This window comes from Carassius carassius, chromosome 7 (genome assembly GCF_963082965.1).
Source record: "Carassius carassius chromosome 7, fCarCar2.1, whole genome shotgun sequence".
Classification (NCBI taxonomy): Eukaryota; Metazoa; Chordata; class Actinopteri; order Cypriniformes; family Cyprinidae; genus Carassius; species Carassius carassius.
Window position 1 is genome coordinate 40,384,950 of NC_081761.1, and position 26,093 is coordinate 40,411,042.

Below are 26,093 nucleotides of genomic sequence, written 5' to 3' on the forward strand. Positions count from 1 at the left end.
AAGCTTTATCATTTGTTTATCCATATTGCTTCTGTTTTTTATTTTTTGAAACTCAATTAAATTGTTAATCTTAACTTGGTTTGGACGTTTTTTGTATTTTCTAGTTCGGGGAACAGACACAGTGTTCAATGCTGTGTGTGTGCACTTTGGATGGGTTAAATGCAGAGCACAAATTCTGAGTATGGGTCACCATACTCGGCTGAATGTCATATCACTTTCATACAACTAGGGCAGAGCTTCACTGTTCATTATTCACTGTATGAATTAAATACAGAATCATTGTTATTAAAGCCACAAAACCTTTGCTGTTTTATTAACATTACATGTCTGTACCAGTATATCGGCCACACCTAGCACTATAAAGGTTACTTTTTTGAAATTAAAATAAAATACAGATGAAGATAAGGATTATAAGTAATAAATAAATTATATTTTCACTCCATTTTATATCCCTCCATTCTCTTTCTGTCTGCCGACGTTTTCTATACCAAGGTCACATTTTCATCCGCTTGGAAGAAGTCTTGAGGGCGCATCCGTTTAAAAAATCCATGCTACACACACACACATACACAAAAGTACATACAGATTGCATTGAGAATGTGAGAGATGAATGATGACATCATGTGTGAAGTAACTGCTGACTGGTTCTTACCTTGACTAGCACTACCAATATGATAATGAACACGATGATCCCACCCCCCATGGAACTTCCGACGATCAACATGATCTCACTGAGTGGAGCGACAAACTTCACCTTCACTGCAACCTGAGAGAAACAGCTCTAAATCATCATCATTTCAAGCAATTGTTTCAAATTACTCAGAGCTATGAAATCTCTGTTTCTCCCATCATTATATATAACAAGAGCTGACATGTGAAGTTTGGCTTACCTCGACATACTCCTCCGTCCTGCTGTGAATGTCAAGAACAGCCAGAGAGTTTCCAGACAACATCTCAGTTTGTGAGAAATTCATTCGTATCTTCAGAGGAGATACTGTGTCTGCAACACAGCGCTGAAACAAACACAACGTTCACCATCAGACTGAATCTGCTGCGACTGGCTGAAGTTGTGATAGACCAGACATACCAGCATGAAGATGGAGAAGTTAAAACAGGAGGACCCAGAATCCAGCAGGATAAACTGCTGCAGAGTCCTGGACGACACATTGCTCTGATCAAAGAATCCTCGACTCATTCCTCGTACCACATCCACATTCAGATTCAGAGAAACATTCATCTTCTTCTCCAGAGATCCTGAGAGAAATGAGGGGGTAAGACATATTCTTCATGTGACAGAGAGACTCTCTGAAACTTCAGTGATGTTACCTGTGCTGCTTGTTCTCTCGGTCACCGTGAAACATGACGTGAGATTAAATGCACTAAATGTGTTTGCACCTGGACATTCAAAGTAGTTCAGACTGATTTCGTTTGGACTGAAACTGAGCTCTGCAGATACAGACATCATAGGCCGAGCCCTGAGAACAGAGACAGATTGTTTGTTATTAATGTGATAAATATGGCAGTTTTGCACCTAATAAATTTTATTCTCCAGACTAAAGCATGACATACTTGAGCAGGACAATTCCTCCTTGTGCTCCGATCACGATATCTGTCAGATTATCATCATTCAAGTCCATCTGACCAGACAGAGACACTCCAAACTGCTGCAGACCGGGCAGAACTGACCGAGCTGGGATCCGCTGTACACACACACACACACACACACGCAGATCTGTCAAAGCAGCTCATCATTGTGCAGGTTTATCTCGATGTGTCTTTTTATCTGGGAACTTTAAGCACTTTCACATAGCACTTTCACATTGGAGGAACATTTTAAAGTATTGGTGGAAGTTCCCACTTTTTGGTGTGTTTACACCGCAGGAACGGGTTTTAGCAGAGGTGGGACTTTCAAGTCACAAGCAAGTCCTTAAAGTCATATCCAAGTCCTCAAAGGGTTAAAGTTAATGAGATAATTAAGTGACTAATTAAATGATGATTGTACATTAGTGATTAACATCTGTTGTTAATAATCAGCATCACTGAAGTAACGAGAAACACAAGAACTACAACTGAATTTAGCCACAGTCTTCAACTGAAAAAAAACAAAACACTATGCCACCATAATTGTGGTCAAGGTTTGCTTTAGGTAGTCTATTGACCCTTTTACTGATTCAAAGCAAATTCATTCAAAACAATTGCAATTTTTTTTTCAAAACAAACATGTATGCATTGCTGAATCAAACCTGGCAGTAACAGATGATTTTCTGTTTATAACTCATGATGACTGAACATCATGAAGTAGTCTTTATATTTGGATTGTTGACTAACACTCAGCTAATAACTCTTACTGAACTAAATACACTACTGCAATGCTTCAAAAGTTGAAAGACAAAAATGGAAACTGCCAATTCAGGTTTTAGACATGCACACTTATCACACGATCCTCAACAGTGGTGACAATTTTTTATGCTGCAGTGCATGACGGAAGTTTTTATTATGCTGTTACCCAGCATGCAACATTTTGTTGATTTTCACCACTGTTAAGAGTCATATGCTGGTTCTTGACGTCTGTGTGTGTCTACAGAGTAATGGAGCTCAAATTTTATATGCACTTAATAGATTTCAAATTCACTCACTGTAATTATTTTTGAAAACTGTAGTTTTACTGGGTTGATCTTGCAAAACTCAAATAAAGCAATTGTTAACTTGATTGTAATCAGACCAGGTCACGGATTACTAACCTTTCACATACAGACAGTTAGTATCTTCTCTCTGCTTTACAGCACCTCATGCAAATGCTACAGAAAGAGATCTAACTCAAGGGTCAAGAGCTCAACTAAAGCAAACACTGATCTCCATGATGGTAACCGATCATTTTAACCAATAAAACATCATTATCTGATCCTCTGTAATTCTCAATAACAGCAGGTGTTCATCACTAGTGCACAATCATCATTTAATTAGTCACTTAATTATCTTTAACCATTTACTTGGGACTTGGGATATGACTTGAAGACTTGCTTGTGACTTGAAAGTCCCACCTCTGGGTTTTAGTTCTAAAAACTCAATTTGGGGAAACTAAATTAACTCCTACTTCAGAGTAGGGTCTAAGTGTACGCTGATTGGCCAAACTCATGAAACATTGGCTACCTGCCATTTTTTAAAAGCAGGAAAACAATTTACTACATGAACATGGAAAACTGCGATAACAGCATATTTTCTCTGCCTCTATGATATGTAACACTGTAAGTTGTCATAGAAGATTCAGTCAGAATTTCATGCTTTTTCAATAGTGTAAATTATGTGTTTACGTTTTATTTCCATTATCACAAAACCTACACCACACAACAAAAACAACTCATGAAATGGCGTCCTTCATGCACCAGCTGCTGATATTTCTAAATGCAAATAAAGTTGCTGTTGGCCACTTCAGAGTTCCTGCTGCCACTGCGAATGCAACCAGGAAAACAGTCCGAGAGAGAAACTGGTTCTCTAGGAAACACACAATGCAAGGTAGTTCCCTGAATGAAGCTCTTAGGACTCTGTGGTCCAAAAGCCCCTATATTCTGGCTAAAATGTGAGCACAGTTTTGGTTTGAGGGAAGCACAGCAAACTCTCACCTGAGGAGCGTGTTCAGTGTTTATGCCATGTGTCCTGTGGCCCAGATAGATGTAGACCACTCCTTCATTCTCCAGCGGCGCCCCGACCGCCACATCAGACAGACTGTCTCCATTCAGGTCCTTTAGTGAAGCCACAGATGCAGAAAATCTGCCAGTGGTTGATTCACTCACATTCAGAGTCTTCTGACAACTCTACAAAGAGAGAGTTAAGAAAACATAATATTTATTGGCACATGACCAGCACCAGCACAAATTTCACGTAACGTAATGTCACTGGGAACCTATTACAAAGACAATCGCTATTAAGTGATGCAGGGGTGACAACTAGCAGCCTTCCGGTCAAAAGTCTTAGTTACATGTGTTTGTGTTGTGTTTGTGTTGAAGGGAAGTCGTGGCCTAATGGTTAGAGAGTCGGACTCCCAATTGAAAGGTTGTGAGTTCGAGCCTCGGGCCGGCAGGAATTGTGGGTGGGGGAGTGCATGTACAGTTCTCTCTCCACCTGCAATACCATGACTTAGGTGCCCTTGAGCAAGGCACTGAACCCCCAACTGCTCCCTGGGCACTAGAGCATAAATGGCTGCCCACTGCTCCGGGTGTGTGTGTGTGTGTGTGTGTGTGTGTGTGTGTTCACTGCTCTGTGTGTGTGCACTTTGGGTGGGTTAAATGCAGAGCACAAATTCCAAGTATGGGTCACCATACTTGGCTGAATGTCACTTTCACTTCACTTCACTTCACTTGTACTGCGAACATCATCATAACTGAATCTGTGTTATGATTGAGAAGCTCCAATGCATGTTTCAAGTATGCAGTTCAATATTGAGGCTTGTATCGTTTCTTGGACTTTTGAGTGATTTGTGTGTGTTGGTGTTAACGTTGTGGAAAAGCTAGCATACTGCTTTAAGAAATTACAAGTGCTAGAAAAACGTAAAAGTTTCTCCATTTAGGAACTTTTTTTAATATAAAATATGCACTATATTTACAGGCTTTATTGCTGTTGTAAATTTATCCAGCTAACAGATGATAAAAACACCAGTATCACTGTCATTTTAATGGCAAAAGAATGTAAAAATGCTATAGGTAAAAACCTATTAAGATTATAATATCAATTGTATGGTATAACATTTCAGGTAATGAAATACGATTTGAATGCAAATTTTAATTAAATCTATAAAACCCAATATGTTGCTACCATATCTTCAGTGTTAAAATTCTAACAGCTACAGCCAGCTTTTTACCGTCAATTTTACATTTTTTTTTTATCAGTGTATAGTCAGGGGTTTCATCCCCCCCCCCCCCCCCTAAACTGAACAGCCACTCAGAGAATCATGAATCTGTGCATACCTGTTCTGATAAAGTGTAGACGTACAGCCTCCCTTCAGCCCTCGGCTGAGACAAGTAAAATAATGGAGCTCCGACCAGCAGGAAATCTGAGTCTCCATCAGAGTCCACATCCAACACACTCAGAGACGCTCCGAAATATGAGCCAATCTGATGCCAGAAATCAACACATAACAACATAAAAATGTATCTTTATCACCTGATGTTCACAGATGAATTAGCAACACAACATGTTTTAGTAATGGTGCGGTCACACTGGAGTCTTGGACAATATGGGTTTCTCTAATCTGCTAAATGTGCATGTAAGGCATAAATGTGTAAAGAAATAATATACATTAACTTCAAGAATTTCTGCAAAGCTGCTTTGTAGGCTCTTCAAGTCAGGGCAAGTCTGCTTTATTGTCAATTCTTCTACATGTTCAGCACATACATACAGAGAATTGAAATTATGTTACTCTCATACCCTTTGTGCATACAGAGAACACTAACAGTAGAGTATAAAAATACAGATAAATAAAGATTAAATATAAAATACAACTATACAAATAATGCAAGGCATGTTAAAAAACTAAAAACTAAAAATACAGTTAAATAAAGCAGCACAAGGCTCATGGCAGATAGAGTGCAAACCAGTGAAGTAAACAAACTTCAGATAAAGTTATTATAAAATGACTGTAAGGCAAGGCAAGGCAAGGCAAGTTTATTTATATAGCACATTTCGTATACAATGGTAATTCAAAGTGCTTTACATAAAAGAAAGTAAAATAATCATGAAGAAAAATAATAACAAAAATAAAACAAGCAATTTTAAAACTTTTAAAAAGATTAAAACATTTAAAAACAGTTAGAAAATGATTTTACATAAAAAAAGTGAAAATATAGTGCAATCAGTTCGGACATTGCACAGTGCTCATTCAATAAATGCACAGTTAAACCGATGGGTTTTAAGTCTAGATTTAAGTGTTTTAGCACATCTGATCTCTTCTGGAAGCTGATTCCAACTGCGGGCGGCATAGTAACTAAAGGCGGACTTCCCTTGTTTTGTGTGAAAAAATACAAAACCCTTGGTATTTCTAACTGACTTGATCCTAGTGATCTGAGTGCTCTGTTAGGTTTATATTCAGTGAGCATATCTGCAATATATTTCGGTCCAAGGTCATTTAGTGACTTATATACGAGTAAAAGTACTTTAAAATCAATCCTAAATGTAACTGGAAGCCAGTGTAAGGACCTGAGGACTGGTGTAATATGCTCAGATTTTCTGGTTCTAGTCAGAATCCTGGCAGCAGTGTTCTGGATGAGCTGCAGCTGTCTAATGGTCTTTTCGGGAAGGCCGGTGAGGAGCCCATTACAATAGTCCACCCTGCTGGTGATAAAGGCATGAACTAGTTTCTCCAAGTCTTGGCTGGAAACAAAACATCTAATTCTTGCAATGTTTTTTAAATGATAGTATGCTGATTTAGTTGCTGCTTTGACATGACTACTGAAACTAAGGTCTGTCTCCAGAATCACACCAAGATTCCTGACTTGATTTTTAGTTTTTTGACCCCTAGAGTCAAGGTATGCATTCACCTTGAACACTTCATCTTTGTTTCCAAATGCAATGACTTCAGTTTTTTCCTTATTTAACTGAAGAAAGTTCTGGCACATCCAACTATTAATTTCATCAATGCATTGGCAGAGGGAGTCAATGGGGCTGTAGTCATTTGGAGATAAGTCTAGGTAAATATGGGTATCATCAGCATAGCTGTGCTAGGCAATTTGGTTATTTCTCATTATTTGACTTAGTGGAAGCATATACAGGCTAAACAAGAGCGGTGCAAGAATTGACCCTTGTGGGACTCCACATGTCATGGACGTCCACTTAGACTCATGCTCTCCTAGACACACATAATAGCCTCTCCCTTCTAAGTTTGACCTGAACCATTTGAGTACCATCCCAGAAAGCCCGACCCAGTTTTCCAGTCTCTCTAGTAGTATGTTATTATCGACAGTGTCAAACGCAGCACTGAGATCTAGCAATACCAGCACCGATATTTTGACAGAGTCACAATTTAAGCGAATATCATTTATTATCTTAATGAGTGCTGTCTCTGTGCTGTGATGCGGTCGGAAACCAGATTGAAAATTGTCCAGGTATAATATTCCTATAAAAGGAAGATTAGATATTGGTCTATAATTGCTCAAAATGGTGTTATCAAGAATGCTCTTTTTCAGGAGGGGCTTAACAACTGCAGTTTTTAGGGCGTTTGGAAATGTCCGAGAAAGAAGTGAGGTGTTCACCACTTCTAAAAGATCTGCTTCTAAGCAGTTAAGCACACTTTTGAAAAAAGATGTGGGAAGTGTGTCAAGACAACAGGTTGACGATTTTAGTTGCTGCACTATGTCTTCCAGAATTTTGCTATCAATTGTTTCAAAAATAGACATAGTATCTTTTTGATATTGTGGCCGAATCTGTCTGACCTCTGCATTACTTGAGGATGTGCTAATCGCCTTCCTGATATTGATGATCTTCTCAGAAAAGAAGGAAGCAAACTCATTGCATTTGCTATCTGATAGCATTTCACTGTGAATCTGACTTGGGGGGTTTGTCAGTCTCTCAACAGTGGCAAAAAGAGTACGAGTGTTATTTAAGTTACTGTTTATAAGGTTTGAGAAGAAATTATGTCTAGCTGTGGCTAGTTTCACATTAAAAGCATGAAGGCTGTCTTTATAGATGCTATAGTGAATTTCAAGTTTCGTCTTCCTCCACATCCGCTCGGCTTTTCTGCATTGTCTTTTCATAGTCTGAACTGCTGTTGATCTTCTCCAAACTGATTTCTGAATGTTTGTTTTCTTACTGACTATTATTGGAGCAATTTCATCAATAACATTCTTAACTTTTGAGTTGAAGGAATCAAGGAGAATATCAACAGAGTCTGCAGAAATGCTTGGTGTTAAAGATATAGCCTCCATAAATAGTACACTTGTGTTCTCGTTTATGCATCTCCTTCTGGAAGAGACAGATCTAGATTCAGTTGTAGCAGAGATCAACATATCAAAGAAAATACAGAATTGTTCAGATAGTGCTATGTCCTTAGTAACAATGGATGAAATGTTTAGACCCCTACTGATGATTAGATCCAAAGTGTGTCCACCTTTGTGTGTGGGTCCATGCACATGCTGAGTCAGGTCAAAAGTGTTTAGAACCGTTATCATTTCTTTTGTAGTTTTGTTTTCTGCATTATCTATGTGACTATTAAAATCCCCTGCAATTGCAAAACAGTCAAACTCTGAAGAAATTATTGATAACATTTCTGTGACCTCTTCAACAAAGGCTGGAGAGTATTTTGGAGGCCTGTAAATAATAATAAACAGAATGCGTGGGGCACCTTTCAGCACAATCCCTAGATATTGAAAAGACAGGTACTGACCAAAACACACTTGCTTGCATTGATAGACATCTTTAAATAGAGCAGCTACACCCCCACCTCTCCTAACAGTCCTGCAGACACTCATGTAGGTGAAGTTAGGAGGGGCTGCTTTATTTAGGATTGTTGCACTGCAGCTGTCTTCAAGCCATGTTTCATTTAGAAACATAAAATCCAGATTGTTTGTGGTTATAAAGTCATTGATTAGAAATGATTTATTTTTTAGTGAGCGAATGTTTAAAAGTGCTAACTTGATGGCAGTGCTTTATGTCTTTACATCAATCTAAGTTTGATGCATAATAGGCCTGTAGTGCACAAGAGCTTATTCAGACTGATTTAAAATGACAAAAAGCACAGAGAGCAGTTATTTATTTAAACTGACTTAAGAGGTACTTGAATGAGGTAGTGAGCAGACCAATGCTGCACAAAGTGTTTGTTACAGGTCAGAGTTTGTTAGCTGGAGGGGGAGTGGAAGGGCCTGGTGATGTTGTAGCTGAGAGGGGGAGGGGTTCAGAGTTCAGTGGTGCCTGGGGCAAAAGAGGGGGGGGGGAGTTCAGCTTCCTGACAGCCTGATGAATGAAGCTGTCCTTCAGTCTGCTAGTCCTGGCCTGGAGACTCCACAGTGGCAGCAGACTGAAGAACTGTACTGCCTGAGGTCCCGTACTGCCTGAGGTCTTCCAGTCAGAAAGTCCAACAGCCAGTGGCACAGTGAAGTGTTGAGCCCCAGCTGGACCAGTTTGTGAATGAGCTGTTTAGGGATGATTGTGTTGAATGCTGAACTGAAGTCTATGAACAGTATTCTGACGTATGAGTCTTTTTTCTATATATGTGTGAGTGCTGAGTGGACGGCAGTGGAGATGGCATCATCGGTCAACCGGTTGGACCGATATGCAAACTGGAAGGGGTCCAGGGAGGGGGGGAGGGCAGACTTGATGTGGTGCATGACTAGCCGTTCAAAGCACTTCATGAGGATGGGAGTACAAGTGCAACTGGATGGTAGTCATTGAGGCAGGATGGAGACGGCTTCTTTGGAACTCGAATGATGGTGGTAGCTTTGAAGCATTTGGGGACGACAGCCTGACTAAGCGAGATGTTGAAAATATCTGTGAAGACATCAGTGAGTTTCAATGAACCATCTCTCTCTCAGTACACGCCCAGAAATGTTGTCAGGACCAGGAGCTTTGCATGTGTTGATCCTGCTGAGGGACCTCCTCACACTGTCTGGTTCAGCAGGGAGATGGTCCTGTCACAGGTCCCCGGTGCGGGCTAGTAGTCCGTAATGGTCTTTATCTCTTGCTACATGCTTCGAGTATCTCTGCTGTCACTGAATTGATGGGATATCCTCTTGGAGTACTGTCTTTTAGCCTCTCTGATGCCGTGGGATAGGTTGGCCATAGCTGTCCTCAGGCCCACCTCATCTCCAGCTCCAGCAGCATTCTGTGTCTTCAGGACTCTGAAAAGTCAAAGTGAAAGTCGTGACATTTGCCAAGTATGGTTACCCATACTCGGAATTGGTGCTCTGCATTTAACCCATCCAAGTGCACACACACAGCAGTGATAAGTGAACAGACCGTGAACACACACCCAGAGTAGTGGGCAGCTATAGATCCAGCGCCCGGGGAGCAACTGTAGACCTCCCTTGTCATCCACGCCTCCTGGTTGGCCCGGACAGTGATGACCTTTGTGATGGTTATATCATCAATACACTTGGTGAAGTAAGCAGTGACAGTTTTGGAGTACTCTTGGAAGTCTGTGGTTTTATTGTGTGTTGCAGCCTGCTTAAACATATTCCAGTCAGTGGTGTCAAAACAGTCTTGAAGAGCCTCTGATGACCCTTCCGGACAAACTTCCAAGGTTTTTATTTAGCACAGTGGCTAAATTAACAAATAACCAGACGCCACCTGATTCAAATATTCCATCAGCGTTTAATAGTAATGACTTGAATTGATGCAGTCACACTATGAATATGAATTTCTTCACTGCTAAAATAGATAACATTAGAAATACAATAGCGAATGTAGATTCTAGATTGTAGATGTAGTGTCTAATACTTCAGTTTCATCCATCGCACACAAAGATAAACTGCAGTCTTTTACAACTATAGGACAGGAAGAGCTAAATAAACTTATCACTGCATCTAAACCAACAACATGTTTATTAGATCCTGTACCCACTAAATTACTGAAAGTGTTGTGATCTGTAGCCGAAGAACCGCTTCTCAATATTATTAACTCGTCGTTATATTTAGGTCACATTCCAAAACCATTTAAGCTTGCGGTTATTAGGCCTCTTATTAAGAAACCACAACTAGATCCTAGTGAACTGGCAAATTATAGACCTATTTCAAATCTTCCTTTTATGTCTAAAATTTTGAAAAAGTTGTGTTTGCTCAATTGAGCTCCTTCAGTCAGGTTTCAGGCCCCACCATAGCACAGAAACTGCACTTGGTAAAATTACAAATGACCTGCTTCTTGCATCAGATCAAGGCTGCATCTCATTGCTAGTTTTACTTGAATTTAGTGCTGCGTTCGACACCATAGATCATAACATACTCATAGATCGATTGCAAAAATATACATGTATTCAAGGGCAGGCTCTAAGATAGTTTAGATCCTACCTGTCCGGACGCTACCATTTTGTTTATTTAAATAAGGAGTCATCTCATTTATCACCAGTAAAATGTGGAGTGCCACAATGATCCGTCCTGGGTCCCCTTCTATTTTCAATATACATGTTGCCCCTTGGTAATATTATTAGAAAATATGGGATTAGTTTCCACTGTTATGCTGATAATACTCAACAATATATATCAACGAGACCAGATGAAACTTATAATTTATCTAAGATAAGTGTGTTAAAAATGTAAAAGATTGGATGACCAATAGTTTTCTCCTATTAAATTCAGATAAAACAGAGATATTAATAATTGTACTAAAAAAAACAATACACAGAATCTAGTAGACTACAGCTTGCAACTAGACGGATGTACTGTTACTTCCTCTACAGTAAAAAAATCTGGGTGTTATATTAGACAGCTTGTCTTTTGAAAACCATATTTCACGTTACAAAAACTGCATTATTCTATCTTAGAAACATTGCCAAGCTACGAAATATGTTACCTGTTTCTGATGCAGAAAAGCTAGTTCATGCATTTATGACCTCTAGACTGGACTAATGTAACGCACTTGTAGGTGGTTGTCCTGCTTCTTCAATAAACAAGCTACAGGTAGTCCAAAATGCAGCGGCTAGAGTCCTTACCAGGTCAAGAAAATATGACCATATTACCCCAATTTTCCAGTCTCTGCACTGGCTACCTATTAAGTTCCGTATCATTTACAAATTACCATTACTTACCTATAAGGCCCTAAATGGTTTAGCTCCTGCATACCTAACTAGCCTTCTACCACGCTACAACCCATCACGCTCCCTAAGGTCACAAAACGCTGGACTTTTGGTAGTTCCTAGGATAGCAAAGTCCACTAAAGGAGGTAGAGCTTTTTCACATTTGGCTCCCAAACTCTGGAATAGCCTTCCTGATAATGTTCGGGGTTCAGACACACTCTCTCTGTTTAAATCCAAATTAAAAACACATCTCTTTCTCCAAGCATTCGAATACTGCATCTCATAAATTTTGACTGAAGTTGCATCTGATCAAATGCACATTCTTACTCTTTATCTTTGGTTAAAATAATTAAATTTACATTGTTGGAACAGCAGCTATGCTAATTATGCCTCTATTTGTTTCTCTGTTTTGCCTAACTAGGATTTACACAAGCTCCAGTCTGGATCCAGAACACCTGAGAAGAAATGACACTGACCCTCAGAGGACCTCGGATGATGCTAACCCTGAATCAACAAACAGAACTAACAAATATTGTTACAAGTGTGACTGCATTATATAATAATTGCTGTTAATAATGTTCATCGTCTGGTTGACTACGTCTTGTATTCATTTTTCTTAAAAATCCTGTCATACGCGCACAAACTGACAGTCACCACTTATAAGCTATTACTAAATATTGTAGAAACTTAATTTTCTGTAACGTTGCTTTGTAATGATTTGTATTGTAAAAAGTTGGTTTGGCGACATGACAGTGATGTGGTCTGAGGCACCAAAGTTGCCCTGGACTCCATTTCCCATAATCCTCTGCCTGGACACATGATCAATTGCAATCCCCTGTCTTTCATCAGATCTCATCATCAGTTCACAGCTGTCTCACATTAGAAGGACTTTAAAAGTAGCACACACACTCTCTGACTTTGCTGGTGACTGAATGCTTATCCTCCCGTTGTCTTGCCTTCCATGTTTCCTGGTTTCCGTGTTATTGTGTTTTGATCTTGGACTATTTCCTTGTTTTTGATACTTTGCTGCCTGCCCTGACCTTCACCTGTTTATCTGGATTACTATTTTGCCTTGTCTCTGCTGTTAATGTTTGCTGATGTGTTGACCCTGCCTGTTTCTACTACACTCTCTGAATTAAAGCTTGCACTTGTATTCCCACTTTGTCCTTACGACTCCTCTAATGTTACAGTGACAGTGTTATTCATATTTATAACTTACATTTTAAATAATTTATCATTTACAGTAAAAAAATAAACATTTTTTTTAAATTATTATAAGAATTAAAAATAGCAACACAAAAATAGCAACTGAAAAATAAATAAAATGCAATCTGTAATTACATAAGCACATACTCCATAATCAAGCTTGTATTATGTTTAATGACTGAATACTTAATAGCTTAAACCCGCCTCCCAAATGAAGAGGGTCATCAGAGAGAGAGACGGAGGAGAAGAGAGACATGCAAAGTTGTGAAAAAACTGAAGAAATGTAGGGGAAAATGTGATTTCAGTTTCTTTAATTTTGTTTAAAACTGAGTATATTTGTTATTGAACTTCTAATATACAGTTAGCTCACAGTATGTATTAACATTGAGTCCCTCTGAGTTAAACTGAGTACTCAGACATCGCTGCCTTTTTTTTATTTTTTTGTTTGCGCACTTGAGTTACAGGAGCCCCCATCTGTGGGTTGTTCCCCCTAAAAATATTATTAAAAACCATGTTGTGGTTTTTAAAAACCAAGTGGTTTGTATGGTGTGAGCCCAAACAAACCGTGTTTCGAGGGGTCCCTCGCGTTTCGGGGCCAAAATACACATATTGGGGTTGCTTCAACCTGCTGTGAGGCCATGAAAAATAGCCTGTGGCAGCAGTGGAAAAAAAGCCCAATCCAAAGGAAAAAACTGCGGACTTCGTAAAACACTTTGACGGATAGTAATTTCTACAACGTACTCTAGTGCTGTCACGTTGCAACCACAACAGCTTGACATTGTTTAATTTGGCACGGTCTCCTGCTGCACTTACGGCTTTCCTCTGTGTATACATATCCTTACCATATCCTTACCTATCCTTACATATCCTAAGAACAATTTTACCTGGATTAAGTGTGCCCTTCAAAAATTGCTTTTGAAAAATGAATGTTTATCAGACTTCTTCTAAAGTGTTGTAAACATGAACACATTACTCCAATTCTCAGACATCTCCACTGGTTGAGAATAGACTTTAACATTATCCTTTTTGTATATAACCTAGCATAAACAAGCTCCTGTCTACCTCTCTGAACTCATTTAGCTAAACACTCTAAAAGCTTAAGATTCTGCGATCAGGCTTTGTTAGTAGTCCCTCACTTTAGGTTCAAGTGTAGAGGGGAGTGTGCATTTGTGGTGCCAGGACCACGTCTTTGGAATTTCCCACCTGTTAGTGATTAGAAAGGCCCCTTCCCTGTTCTTGTTAAAAACCTTGTTGTTTGTTTTCCATAGTTTATTGATGAAAGCTATACTGTCATTTTTAATCATGGTGTAATCACGTTTTAATCATCTTTTTGTCTGGTTTGTTTTCTTTGTATGTTATATAATCTTGCTCTTATGTAAAGCACTATAGTTAGCTTGGTGTTTGTTGTAAATGTGCTATACAGATGAATGAACTTGAACTTGATAAGTGGTTGTTAGGCTGTTCCTAGTATTTGCAAGGGTATTTCTGAGTGGTTGCTTCTCAGTGGACTGTATGTTTTGCTGATCTCACCGTTGGAGAGAGATAATATTGTGTCTGAGGGTTTTCACTGACTTGTTCTCCGTTGAAGTTGCTCATCACTGTCCATGTGCTTTCATTCTTGGTGAAGAGGGTAACCAGACCCCTGTGTTCAGCCCGCGGTGCTCCAGAGAACAAAAGAGAGACGCCGCGTCTCATTCCCAGCACAGTAGAGTAACCTGAACACCATCAGCATAATTAAAACACACATACTCTTCACATCACACAAGAACAAACAAAAACTCCAACATACCCATGTACGAGTCTTTATTTACAGCTGGATCAATGATCTCTGTCTGTCTGAATTCAGATCCTGATCCTGTCACTTCATACAGAGCTCCACACCAGTCATTCAATCCGACCGAACCCACGATCACAGAGTCCTGAAACAAACACTGCAGTCTCAGCACTGACATATAACACACAATAACTGAGAGCAGAGAAAACAACTCATCTGATCTGATTGGCTGTGTCCGTGTGCGCAGGTTTATATCTGTCCATCTGTTCTCACAGGACAGCCGCAGCTACAGTGAGAAATAGTCACTGGATCTCATAACGCTAGCAAAGTTAGTGGCATCTAATCTTTGAAAGATGCTTATAGTTGTGATACTTAGCAGCAAATAAACTAATCAGTTTCTCTTGACTGGCTTTAGTTCAGGACCCCGATTAAATATCAAGCAGTCACATTACATTGATTACCATATTATAAGTATATAAGTACAAGAAATTGCGTTGAGCACAAATCTTGAGTGCATCTCAGTCAGCTCCCTAGAGCACTGACTGAGCAGTCTGACATTTCCAGGACTCTCCCAGTGTCAAAACAGATCCAGTGAACAGTCTACTGCGAATTGCTAGAGTTCCCACAATGCACTACTAAAAACAGGGAGCTTTGCCACTTACTATGTTCTCTTTTGACAGATGGCAATATTTTGAGATGTGAGTAATGGAGGTGTAGTGATGTTGTTAAAATGTCACCATCATTAATTATGTGACCAATGAGCTGCCATTTGTATATAAGTCGGTAGGTTCTGCCTCTTGGAGTGTGTCATGGTTTTGGACTACTGAGGTAGGTGTTTGTAGTTGCTTAGTTTAGCTGTCTGGTTGGAGTATTATTTAGTGATTTGTGTGATCTTTACTTTAGTGTGGTCTTAGGCTGCTGTGAAATACTATCTGCGGTGTGCTGTTTGCTCTCAGTTAAGTTAATGATGTATGGGAAGCTGAGGGGAAATTTGGATTTAGTTTAATGTTCTGTTGTCATGAGCATTTCACCATCGTATTATTAGCGGGTATGTACGCTCTATGTACATGCTCTAACAGCTAAATAACGTTGCATGTTTTATTGCAGTTGTAATTGTGTGTTTTGGAATAGGTTGAGTGGGAGCAGTAACACCGCTTGTTTCCTATTCTGTCTTGGTTTAGCCGGGCTGCTGCTTTTGGAGTTTAATTATGTCCACATCTAGCATCTTAGTGGGCTTGATGTTTGTTTGTTTTTTGTTTTGAGTGATTGGAATAGTTTTCTTTCGCCTTGTGGGCTCTTTCTAAAAATGTGACTTCTTTTTGCTTTTTGTAATGTGATGTTTCTTTTGCTTGTAGGAGCAGAGTGCTTCCGGAAGCAGGCTGGGTTATGACAGCACCATGGACATTATTGCACTTGGGGTGGCCATTTTGTTTGCGTGTCACTATTGCTGTGTTCCTATTTGAAGTGAATTTTGTGGGTGTGATTCTGATTGCTTAGTGTTTGTTTGTTTTTTTGACCTATGATATTGGTATGTGCCAGCTATGGATGTGAAAATTTAATGTTGACCAATTCTTTTCAGCTTTATGTTGTTTGTATGGAGATTCACGCCTCTTGCTCTTCATGTGGAACACATTTGCTTGTCCTTATTTGGGTTATTTTCCCTGGTATTTCAGGGTGGCATAGTCACAACAACACTGGGCCGCTTGCTACAGAGGGGAGGGGAAATATTTTAGTGAGTAAAGACTCCTATTTCAGTCTGCTTCTTACACAAAGCATCATATGACTTCAGAAGATATATTGCAGGAACATTTATGTCCTATTTTGGAGCTTGGCCCCTGGTAACTGAGGAGTACTTTCACTGAACAGAAAAGAGCTGCATAGGAATTCTGAATATTAAATTTACATTTAGTCCTTTAGCAGATGCTTTTATCTAAAGCGACAAACGAGGACAGTGCACATAGCAAGGGCTTTTAAATAATATAATATAATAAAAAAACAGAATAGAAAAAGAATAGAGCAAGCTAGTGTTAGAGGTCTTTTTTATAATTTAATATTAAATGAAAAGGAAATATAATACAAAAAGATTAGAAAGGTAGTTAGATTTTTTCTTTTAAGAATAGAATGAGAATAGTGAGTGTTAAAGTTCGAGGGTCAAATAAAGATGGAAGAGATGTGTTTTAAGCCGATTCTTGAAGATGGCTAAGGACTCAGCTGCTCGGATTGAGTTGGGGAGGTCATTCCACCAGGAGGGAACATTTAATTTAAAAGTCCCTAAAAGTGACTTTGTGCTTTTTTGGGATGGCACAATCAAGCGACGTTCACTTGCAGAACGCAAGCTTCTGGAGGGCACATAAGTCTGAAGTAACAAATTTAGGTAAATGGGTGCAGAGCCAGTGGTAGTTTTGTAGGCAAACATCAATGCCTTGAATTTTATGCGAGCAGCTATTGGAAGCCAGTGCAAATTGATAAACAGAGGTGTGACGTGTATTCTTTTCGGCTCATTAAAAATTAATCTTGCTGCTGCATTAAAATATTAAAATATTAAAACAACAGGTTTGGAATATACTTTATAAACATCCATATCCCACATAGCAACATTGTGTCGGCCCAGATCCGGCCCACATCTGGCACCCGTGGAAAGATGATCTGGCCCACATGCAGCGTGGAATGATGGCACTTGGGCGGACCGCTCCTGTTTGCCAGATTTGAGCCACAAGCAGGCCATAGCAATGCCACATGTCAGCCAAGAGTAAAGAAATTAACCAGAACTGGACCTTATCTGAGCAACAAAATCTGTTTATATATTAAATATGAATTTCAGCCTTAATAAGCCTGTTAACAAGCAGAATCACTGAAGTAAAGAAAAGAACAGAGAAAGAGATAAGCAGAAACACAAGAACTACAACTGACTTCAGCCACAACCTTAGATGAAATCAATTGAAGATAAAAGAAGACATTAAATTTCTGGAGATCTCACCAGAGGAGGATTAAACAACTCCACAAACTGCATCAACAGCTTCACTTATTACTAACCAGACTGACTTTATTTCTGTTGGACATCTACAAAAGTTTTATTGAGAATTAAGAAAGGTTTAACTCTAATTTGTGTCACCATAACAGTGATTAGTGTTTCCATTAGTTGCACTCTTAACTCTTATTTTATCTTTAGTCTTTTTTGGCTGCTGTGATGGTGTGTTTGTTAAACGCATTTGCGGCATCAAAGAAAGCTAAAGAGAATTGAGGTCAGGTGATGGCGGTTATCTGTTGATGATTTTATAATCCTCATGAAACAGGCTGATTTGCTAATTTTTTTTTAATCTAACAATTGTTTCATTAATATATTCACATCACAAACGATTCTAAAGAATTCAATATATGATGCCACACACAGACATCAACAATCAGCACATGAATCTCAACAATGGTGACAATCAAATGTACCTTGCTGCAATGCATGCTGGGTATTAGCATAGTACAAAACTCCCAGCATGCATTGCAACATGAATAAATTATGCAGCTGAATTGTCCTATTATTTTTTTTAATTCTAAATATTTGCTTATATTTTGCTGTTGTTTTTGTTGTGACAGTAGCTTTTCAGTGAAGTTCTGAATTGATCAGTTTATCTAAATATTTTTGATTGTAGCCATTATTGAGATTCATGTGTTGATTGTTTATATCTGTGTGTGTCAGCATTTTTGAGCTCTTGTTTGTTAAAAGATCTTAACTGATTGTTATAATACTGCTGGATCTCATGCGGCAGAAACACAGGGTTTGTAATATGAATGTATTACTGGAACAACATAATTGTTTGATTAAAAAAAAACATCAATGAACCAGTGTACTTCATGATGATTAAAAAACCATCAACAGATAACAACCGACACTTGATATCATGTCACTCTAGCTTTCTTTGAAGCTTCAAATGTGTTTAACAAACACACTGTCACAGTGGCCAAAAAAGACAAACTATATAATAAGAGCCCAATTAAGAGCACAACTAATGGAAACACTAATCACTGTTATGGTGAAACACATTAGAGTTAAACCTCTGTTAATTCTCAATAAAAAAAACTTTTGTAGATGTCTAACATAAATAAAGTCAATCTGGTTAGTAATAAGAGAAGCTGGTAAAGCTGTTTGTGGAGTTGTTTAATCCTCCTATGCTGAGATCTTGAGAGATTTCATGTCTTCTTTTATCTTCAGTTGATTTCATCTAAGGTTGTGGCTGAAGTCAGTTGTAGTTCTTGTGTTTCTGCTCTTCTGTTTTTCTGTTCTCTTCTTTCCTTCAGTGATTCTGCTTGATAACAGGCTTATTAAGGCTGAAATTACTTCATATTTAATATACACAGATTTTGTGGCTCAGATAAGGTCCAGTTCTGGTTAATTTCTTTACTCTTGGCTGACATATGGCATTGCTATGGCCTGCTTGTGGCTCAGTTCTGGCAAACAGGAGCGGTCTGCCCAAGTGCCATCATTCCACGCTACATGCGGGCCAGATCATCTTTCCATGGGTGCCAGATGTGGGCCGGATCTGGGCCGACACAATGTTGCTATCTGGGATATCTCTCACCTCCTGGTAGACGACACTGAATCCACTCTGTGATAACTCTTTCTGTCTGTCTCTGCCTTGAGCATCCTTTAACCCTGAAACACAGAATGAAAACTCTTACAATCATCTGTGGGTTCTTCATCTGCTACTTCTATTTAAAACCTCTATTTAGGGTCCATTTTCTTTACATCTACATTTTACCTTTAATATTGTAGATATTTTTTTGCAGGTTGTCAAGAAGTCCTTTAAGTCTTCTGTAGTCTTTAATGTAGAAGGTGTTGTTCTGTTTTGGTTCTGATGCCAGCTGAGTGAGTCCAGTTAAATCAACTTTTCCCACCTGAAAAACAGTGTGTAGTGTGTCATTTCTGTGTGACTACTGACACAAAATCACCAAACTCTCTGAACGTGTAATAAATGACATGCTTGAGCTTTAGAGAAACACACCCCGATGACGTAACGGAGGATATTCTGATCATCATATCTGTTTAGCACATTATAATCATCGTTATCACTGGGGTCTCCATCTGTGATCATCACCAGAACTTTCTGAGCGTTGGGATTGGCTCCAAATGACACGCTATTCAGCAGATTCTCTCTGATGACATAATAAATCATAAATCCTGACATATGAACACACAGCAAAATCCCCAGTGTTAATTTAACACTCTGAGTGTGGACTCATATAAACACTGAAGCAGTGTTAAAAGTAACACTGAAGCAGAGTTGAAATTAATGAGATAATTAAGAAATTAACTGAGTTATGATTGAGCATTATTGAAGACACCTGATGTTAACAAGCAGACTCACCAAACAAGAAAATCACAATTTGTGTGTCACCATTATAGTGGTCAGTGTTTGCTTTAGTTGGGATCTTGGCTTGTGACTTTTCACTTTTAAAATGTGTTTGGCAAGTCAAGAGCAAAAGTCATCGGGTGGTGATGATTATGTTTTAATGTAATCGTTGTTTGACCTGAGTTGCTGAACTCATTTAAACTCTTTTCTCTAAATAAAACTTCCATTATTGATTGTAACCGCTTTGATTTCACTATGAAAGAGTTTGTATATTCTCTATACTGGCTGTTTTGTAGGCACCTTTTGCAAGTGATTCTGATCTTTTATTTTTTTTATTGAAATTTTTGATTTTAGGCACACAAAGATAACATGAATCAGCATATGAATCTCAACTACGGTGACAAACAGCATTTTCAGATAAACCGATCTACTCTGAAAATCCCAAAACTAGCTACTAAAAATTCACATAAAAACAGCAAAAATGAAATATAGTTAGAATAAAAAGTTAAAAAGACAGTTGAGATCATAATTTATTCATGCCACAATGCATGATGGGAGCCATGGATGAGTTTTTATTGGCTACAACATGCTTTTTTGATGGTCACCATTGTTGTGATGCTCACGCTGATTCTTGATGTCTGTGTGTCTAAACTTATGATGTTTTTATTTTTTAATCTAGAACTAACTTTTAAAAACATGTCATAATATGCCAAAAAAACAGGATTGCTTACTTTTTTTCATTTAATTTATGTATACATTAAAGAAACCTGAACTCACGCATTCAGGTCACTCCATGACAATTAGTTCAAACCACAGTCAATAGCACACATGATTGCCTTTGCTCTGGTCTGTATGTTATAATTCTGTTACCACAGCCCCACACAGTCTAAAGTAAATAACTGAAGGGTCAAGATACCAACTAAAGCAAACACTGACCACTATAATGGTGACACAAAAATTGTGATTTTCTTGTTTGGTGATTCTGCTTGTTAACATCAGGTGTCTTCAATAATGGTCAATCATAACTCAATTAACTGCTTAATTATCTCATTAACTTCAAATCTGCTTCAGTGTTACTTTTAACACTGCTTCAGTGTTTATATGAGTCCACACTCAGAGTGTTAAATTAACACTGGAGATTTTGCTGTACAGATTTCAGCCTCAGTGTCAAGAAGGTTTTTTTTACTTCTAATTTAAAGAATGACAAAAGTCAACTTCAGCAACAGTGTTTAACAGTCCAGAAACTACAACATGAACCATGATTAATTATCATCTTAAGACTCAAGAGTCAAAACTATCAAAGTGTAATTCAGTGAATGCTCATAATCATATGAAGGTTTCACTCACAGAACGTAGTTGATTGCTTTATATGTGCATGTGAGAGATTTCATGTGTTTCTCTTTCATGAGTTTCTCTTCAGCAGAGCCGTTCTGATAATCGTTGAAGTCAAACACAGTTCGTACATCTCCTGCAAACTGACAACAAACAACAACATTATCATCATTAGACGTCGTGTTCACACCTCATTACACGTTTATAATAATAACATTCACGTGTTGATTCTGCTGGTTAGTGATCAGATTTTTGATGATATTCCACTTTATTAGCTGATGGATTGTTTTACCTTTATTGGTGAGTTTGAAAGATTTTTCATAACATCTTTAATTAATTTTTTGTTCATTTCAAACTCGTGTTGTTTCATACTGCTGGATCCATCAAAGAGAAACACCAGATTGACTCCACTCTTGGTGCATTCTGCAGAAACACCACAACATACACAAACTCTGCTGTTACTTCAAATATAACAAGTATAACATAATATCATCTATTTAATCTTTAATTTAGACTCATCAGACCTTGGTAAGCGGCGGTGAAGTTAGAGACGGTCTGTAAGCTGCTGTTGAACTGATAGCAAACACCGTTCAGATACGAGTTTCCATCACACTCATGAGGAACATACGGACTGCAGCTCTGAGAAAGAGACACATTAGCAGCTTCAGAAGATTACAAAATCAGCTCAACATACTTAGACTAATTTGAGTCTCTATAAACTGTTCAAAAATATAACACTCACCACACAAACATACAATCACACACACACACTCTCAAATATGTTTGTTTTTGTTAATTGTGGTGACTTTCCATTGACTTCTATTACATTTATACTAACCAAGCATTATTTTCTATCCTTTAACCCAATCCTACGCTTAACCCCTTACCAGTCACCCCCCATAATGACATACCCAAAATAAAAAGGTTTCTGCTCATGATTCTGTCTGACTAGATACATAATCAAAAAAATTTCACAAAGCTGACACTACAAAGTTTACTGTTCAGGAATCAGAATTACTCATACTGTTATGATAATAGAGATATACATTATAAACTCAAACATAAAAACTAAAATATTAAAAACATCTTTTAAATCTATTAAAAAAATTGTTGATGTAGGATATGAGTTTAGAGATATAGTGTAGCTAAAGCCACAAGTCTACCAATGCTTCATATAAATGATTACATAATCTAATCTGTAAAACTGTGAATTTTATTAAACAATTTGGCCATGTTATGTGTATTTTTAGAGAAGGCTCATCTGATTGATTTATGGTCCTTGTCAACTTCTGTAAACTCTCATGTAAAGCTCTGCTGTGTGTTTTCTATGTGTTTTTGTCTTTGAAAAATCCTCGATTCATGGTTCTATTGTTCTCACCAAACGAGTATTTTCACACCCAGGTATGACACATTATCCGCATTATTCTTTTATCATTATTCTAATGTTTTTATTCCACCTTTATTAGCTTTTGTTCTGGTATATCAATTTTTACCAAGCCACAAAGCTCTATTGTGAGAGAAATGTATTATGAAGAAGAAATGCACCTGCTATTAGTAGCATTAGAGCTAATGTTAGCATCAAGCTACATCAGACTATTTATGAAATTATTAGTACACTTTTACTCAAAACTCACTTTAAACCCAGATCGAGTGTTTGTAATAACTTCCTTTAGTGATCACGGGTGGACTTTGGTCGTTTACTGTACACAGCAAAATCCCCAGTGTTAATTTAACACTCTGAGTGTGGACACATATAAACACTGAAGCAGTGTTAAAAGTAACACCGAAGCAGAGTTGAAGTTAATGAGATAATTAAGCAGTTAATTGAGTTATGATTGACCATTATTGAAGACACCTGATGTTAACAAACAGAATCACCAAACGAGAAAATCACAATTTGTGTGTCACCATTATAGTGGTCAGTGTTTGCTTTAGTTGGGATCTTGACCCTTCAGTTATTAACTTTAGACTGTATGGCTGTGGTAACTGAGTTAAAACATGCAGACAGACCAGAGCTAAGTGGTATTGATTGTGGTTTTAAACTATTGTCATGGAGTGACCTGAAAGTCAAGTACAAAAATGCATGTTGTAGCCAATAAAAACTCATCCATGGCTCCCATCATGCATTGCGGCATGAATAAATTATGAACTGAATTGTCATTGTAACTTTTTATTCTAACTATATTTTATTTTTGCTGTTTTATATGAATTTTTATTATCTAGTTTTGTGATGTTCAGAGTAGATCTGTTTATCTGGATATGCTGTTTGTCACCGTTGTTGAGATTCATACTGATTCTTGTTATCTGTGTGTGCCTAAAATAAAAAAAACTCCTTAATAAAAATAAAAAAAATTCTGAGTCAAGAATTGCCTACAAAATGTATAAAAAAGCAGTTACAAACAATAATGGAAGTTTTACTTAGAAGGAAGACTACAAGTGAGATCAGTGATTCAGGTGAAAAAATGATCCCTTACGTTACAGTTACTAATTACTTCATAAAAAAAAATATTCAGTAACGTAATCCAAGTACCACAATTTGAAAGTAATGTAACTGATTACTTTTGGATTACTTCTGGATTACTTCAAGGTCAATGTCAATGTCAATGTCAATGTCACCTTTATTTATATAGCGCTTTAAACAAAATACATTGCGTCAAAGCAACTGAACAACATTCATTAGGAAAACAGTGTCAATAATGCAAAAATGAGAGTTAAAGGCTTTGGATTTAGTTATGTCATCTCTGTTCAGTTAAATAGTGTCTGTGCATTTATTTGCAATCAAGTCAACGATATCGCTGTAGATGAAGTGTCCCCAACTAAGCAAGCCAGAGGCGACAGCGGCAAGGAACCAAAACTCCATCGGTGACAGAATGGAGAAAAAAACCTTGGGAGAAACCAGGCTCAGTTGGGGGGCCAGTTCTCCTCTGACCAGACGAAACCAGTAGTTCAATTCCAGACTGCAGCAAAGTCAGATTGTGCAGAAGAATCATCTGTTTCCTGTGGTCTTGTCCTATAAAGGTCAAATATTATTTTTTAAAAACAACAACATTTATTAATAAAAAATTTCACAGCCCTGAATTAATATATATGTAAAGGACTATACAGACATCTAGTGCATGGTATTGTTTAACTTTCAAGAAAATATAATAAGAAATAATTTTAAGACAATGGAAATGTTTCTTCAACATGAAAATAGAGAATACAATTATTTATTTTTTCAAGCAAATAAGAACACAATTTTTAGACAATGGAAAATGTTTCTTCAAAAGGAAAATAGAGAACATAAATAATATTTTTTTTCTCTGCAAATATAAAACTAAAGTGTAGGATTCAAAATTACTGCAAAGTTTAATCCTGTTAAAAATTGCAGTTAGTCTTTTGGCAGCATTTCACATAGGTAATGAAGACAGAATGTGCATTCAAACTGTTCATTCAGTTTTGGCTAAATTTTCTGTTGTAATGAACGAGGAGGACTTGCTCCATGTGGTCATCGGATATTCAGCCCCGCACGTCACCTGTAGGAGAACAAAAAATCAATCCGTGGCGACGGTTTTGCAATCCGTCCCCTCAGTTTATAAACCGCACTCACAAATTCCGTAACGGATTGCGAAAGTGTGCGCACGGATTATGAATCCGTGGGTACGGATTCAAAAACCGAGGGTAAGGTTTACAAAATCTGAGTGCACGAATTGAAAATTCGTGGGCACGCTTTGTTAATCCGAGAGAACAGTTTATGAATTGGTGAGTACGGTTTATAAACTGAGGGGATGGATAGCAAAAAATTTACTTTTTTCTCCTAGAGGTGACTTCCTGGGCTCTGTAACTATGAGATGATGTCAGTACATTTCCCCCATAACTAAATAAATGTTCAACGGGAGCACTAGAAGGCAATGTGGTATTGTACTTCATGAAGAGCTGCTTGACCAAGGGATCAGAATATCGTTACTGAAAGGCACAGTTTGCACTGTACGACCATGTTGTTTGCATTTTCTTCTTTGAAAACAAAATAGCAGTGGAATTTCCATGAAATGAACGCATTTTTGACTGCGGGCAGCATATCGTTTAGCAGCAGTGATTCAATCTGTGTCTGAGGAGATTGTAGACAGCGGGTGGCACGCGTGACTCGCGTGAGTCATTATGTCAATGTCAATGTCAATGTCACCTTTATTTATATAGCGCTTTAAACAAAATACATTGCGTCAAAGCAACTGAACAACATTCATTAGGAAAACAGTGTCAATAATGCAAAAATGAGAGTTAAAGGCAGTTCATCATTGGATTCAGTTATGTCATCTCTGTTCAGTTAAATAGTGTCTGTGCATTTATTTGCAATCAAGTCAACGATATCGCTGTAGATGAAGTGTCCCCAACTAAGCAAGCCAGAGGCGACAGCGGCAAGGAACCGAAACTCCATCGGTGACAGAATGGAGAAAAAAACCTTGGGAGAAACCAGGCTCAGTTGGGGGGCCAGTTCTCCTCTGACCAGACGAAACCAGTAGTTCAATTCCAGGCTGCAGCAAAGTCAGATTGTGCAGAAGAATCATCTGTTTCCTGTGGTCTTGTCCTGGTGCTCCTCTGAGACAAGGTCTTTACAGGGGATCTGTATCTGGAGCTCTAGTTGTCCTGGTCTCCGCTGTCTTTCAGGGATGTAGAGGTCCTTTCTAGGTGCTGATCCACCATCTGGTCTGGATCGTACTGGATCCGGGTGACTGCAGTGACCCTCTGATCT

At 38.2% G+C, this 26,093-nt stretch overlaps 1 protein-coding gene across 1 annotated transcript in view; it reads right to left on the reverse strand.

Annotated features, from left to right (window-relative positions):
* Window positions 1–294: 294 nt before the first annotated feature.
* The window catches only part of LOC132144233 (integrin alpha-L-like), a 65,987-nt gene continuing 40,188 nt past the window's right edge, over window positions 295–26,093 (reverse strand). The window contains exons 5-20 of the mRNA XM_059555017.1: window positions 21,889–22,003; window positions 21,657–21,787; window positions 21,380–21,507; window positions 19,685–19,835; window positions 19,442–19,577; window positions 19,262–19,335; window positions 14,706–14,835; window positions 14,489–14,631; window positions 4,962–5,108; window positions 3,621–3,812; window positions 1,570–1,700; window positions 1,327–1,475; window positions 1,088–1,254; window positions 891–1,013; window positions 653–766; window positions 295–551 (exon numbers count right to left, since the gene is read on the reverse strand). Coding sequence (XP_059411000.1) covers window positions 483–551; window positions 653–766; window positions 891–1,013; window positions 1,088–1,254; window positions 1,327–1,475; window positions 1,570–1,700; window positions 3,621–3,812; window positions 4,962–5,108; window positions 14,489–14,631; window positions 14,706–14,835; window positions 19,262–19,335; window positions 19,442–19,577; window positions 19,685–19,835; window positions 21,380–21,507; window positions 21,657–21,787; window positions 21,889–22,003 — 2,100 coding nt within the window. The 3' untranslated portion in view covers window positions 295–482. The remainder of the gene's footprint in view (window positions 552–652; window positions 767–890; window positions 1,014–1,087; window positions 1,255–1,326; window positions 1,476–1,569; window positions 1,701–3,620; window positions 3,813–4,961; window positions 5,109–14,488; window positions 14,632–14,705; window positions 14,836–19,261; window positions 19,336–19,441; window positions 19,578–19,684; window positions 19,836–21,379; window positions 21,508–21,656; window positions 21,788–21,888; window positions 22,004–26,093) is intronic.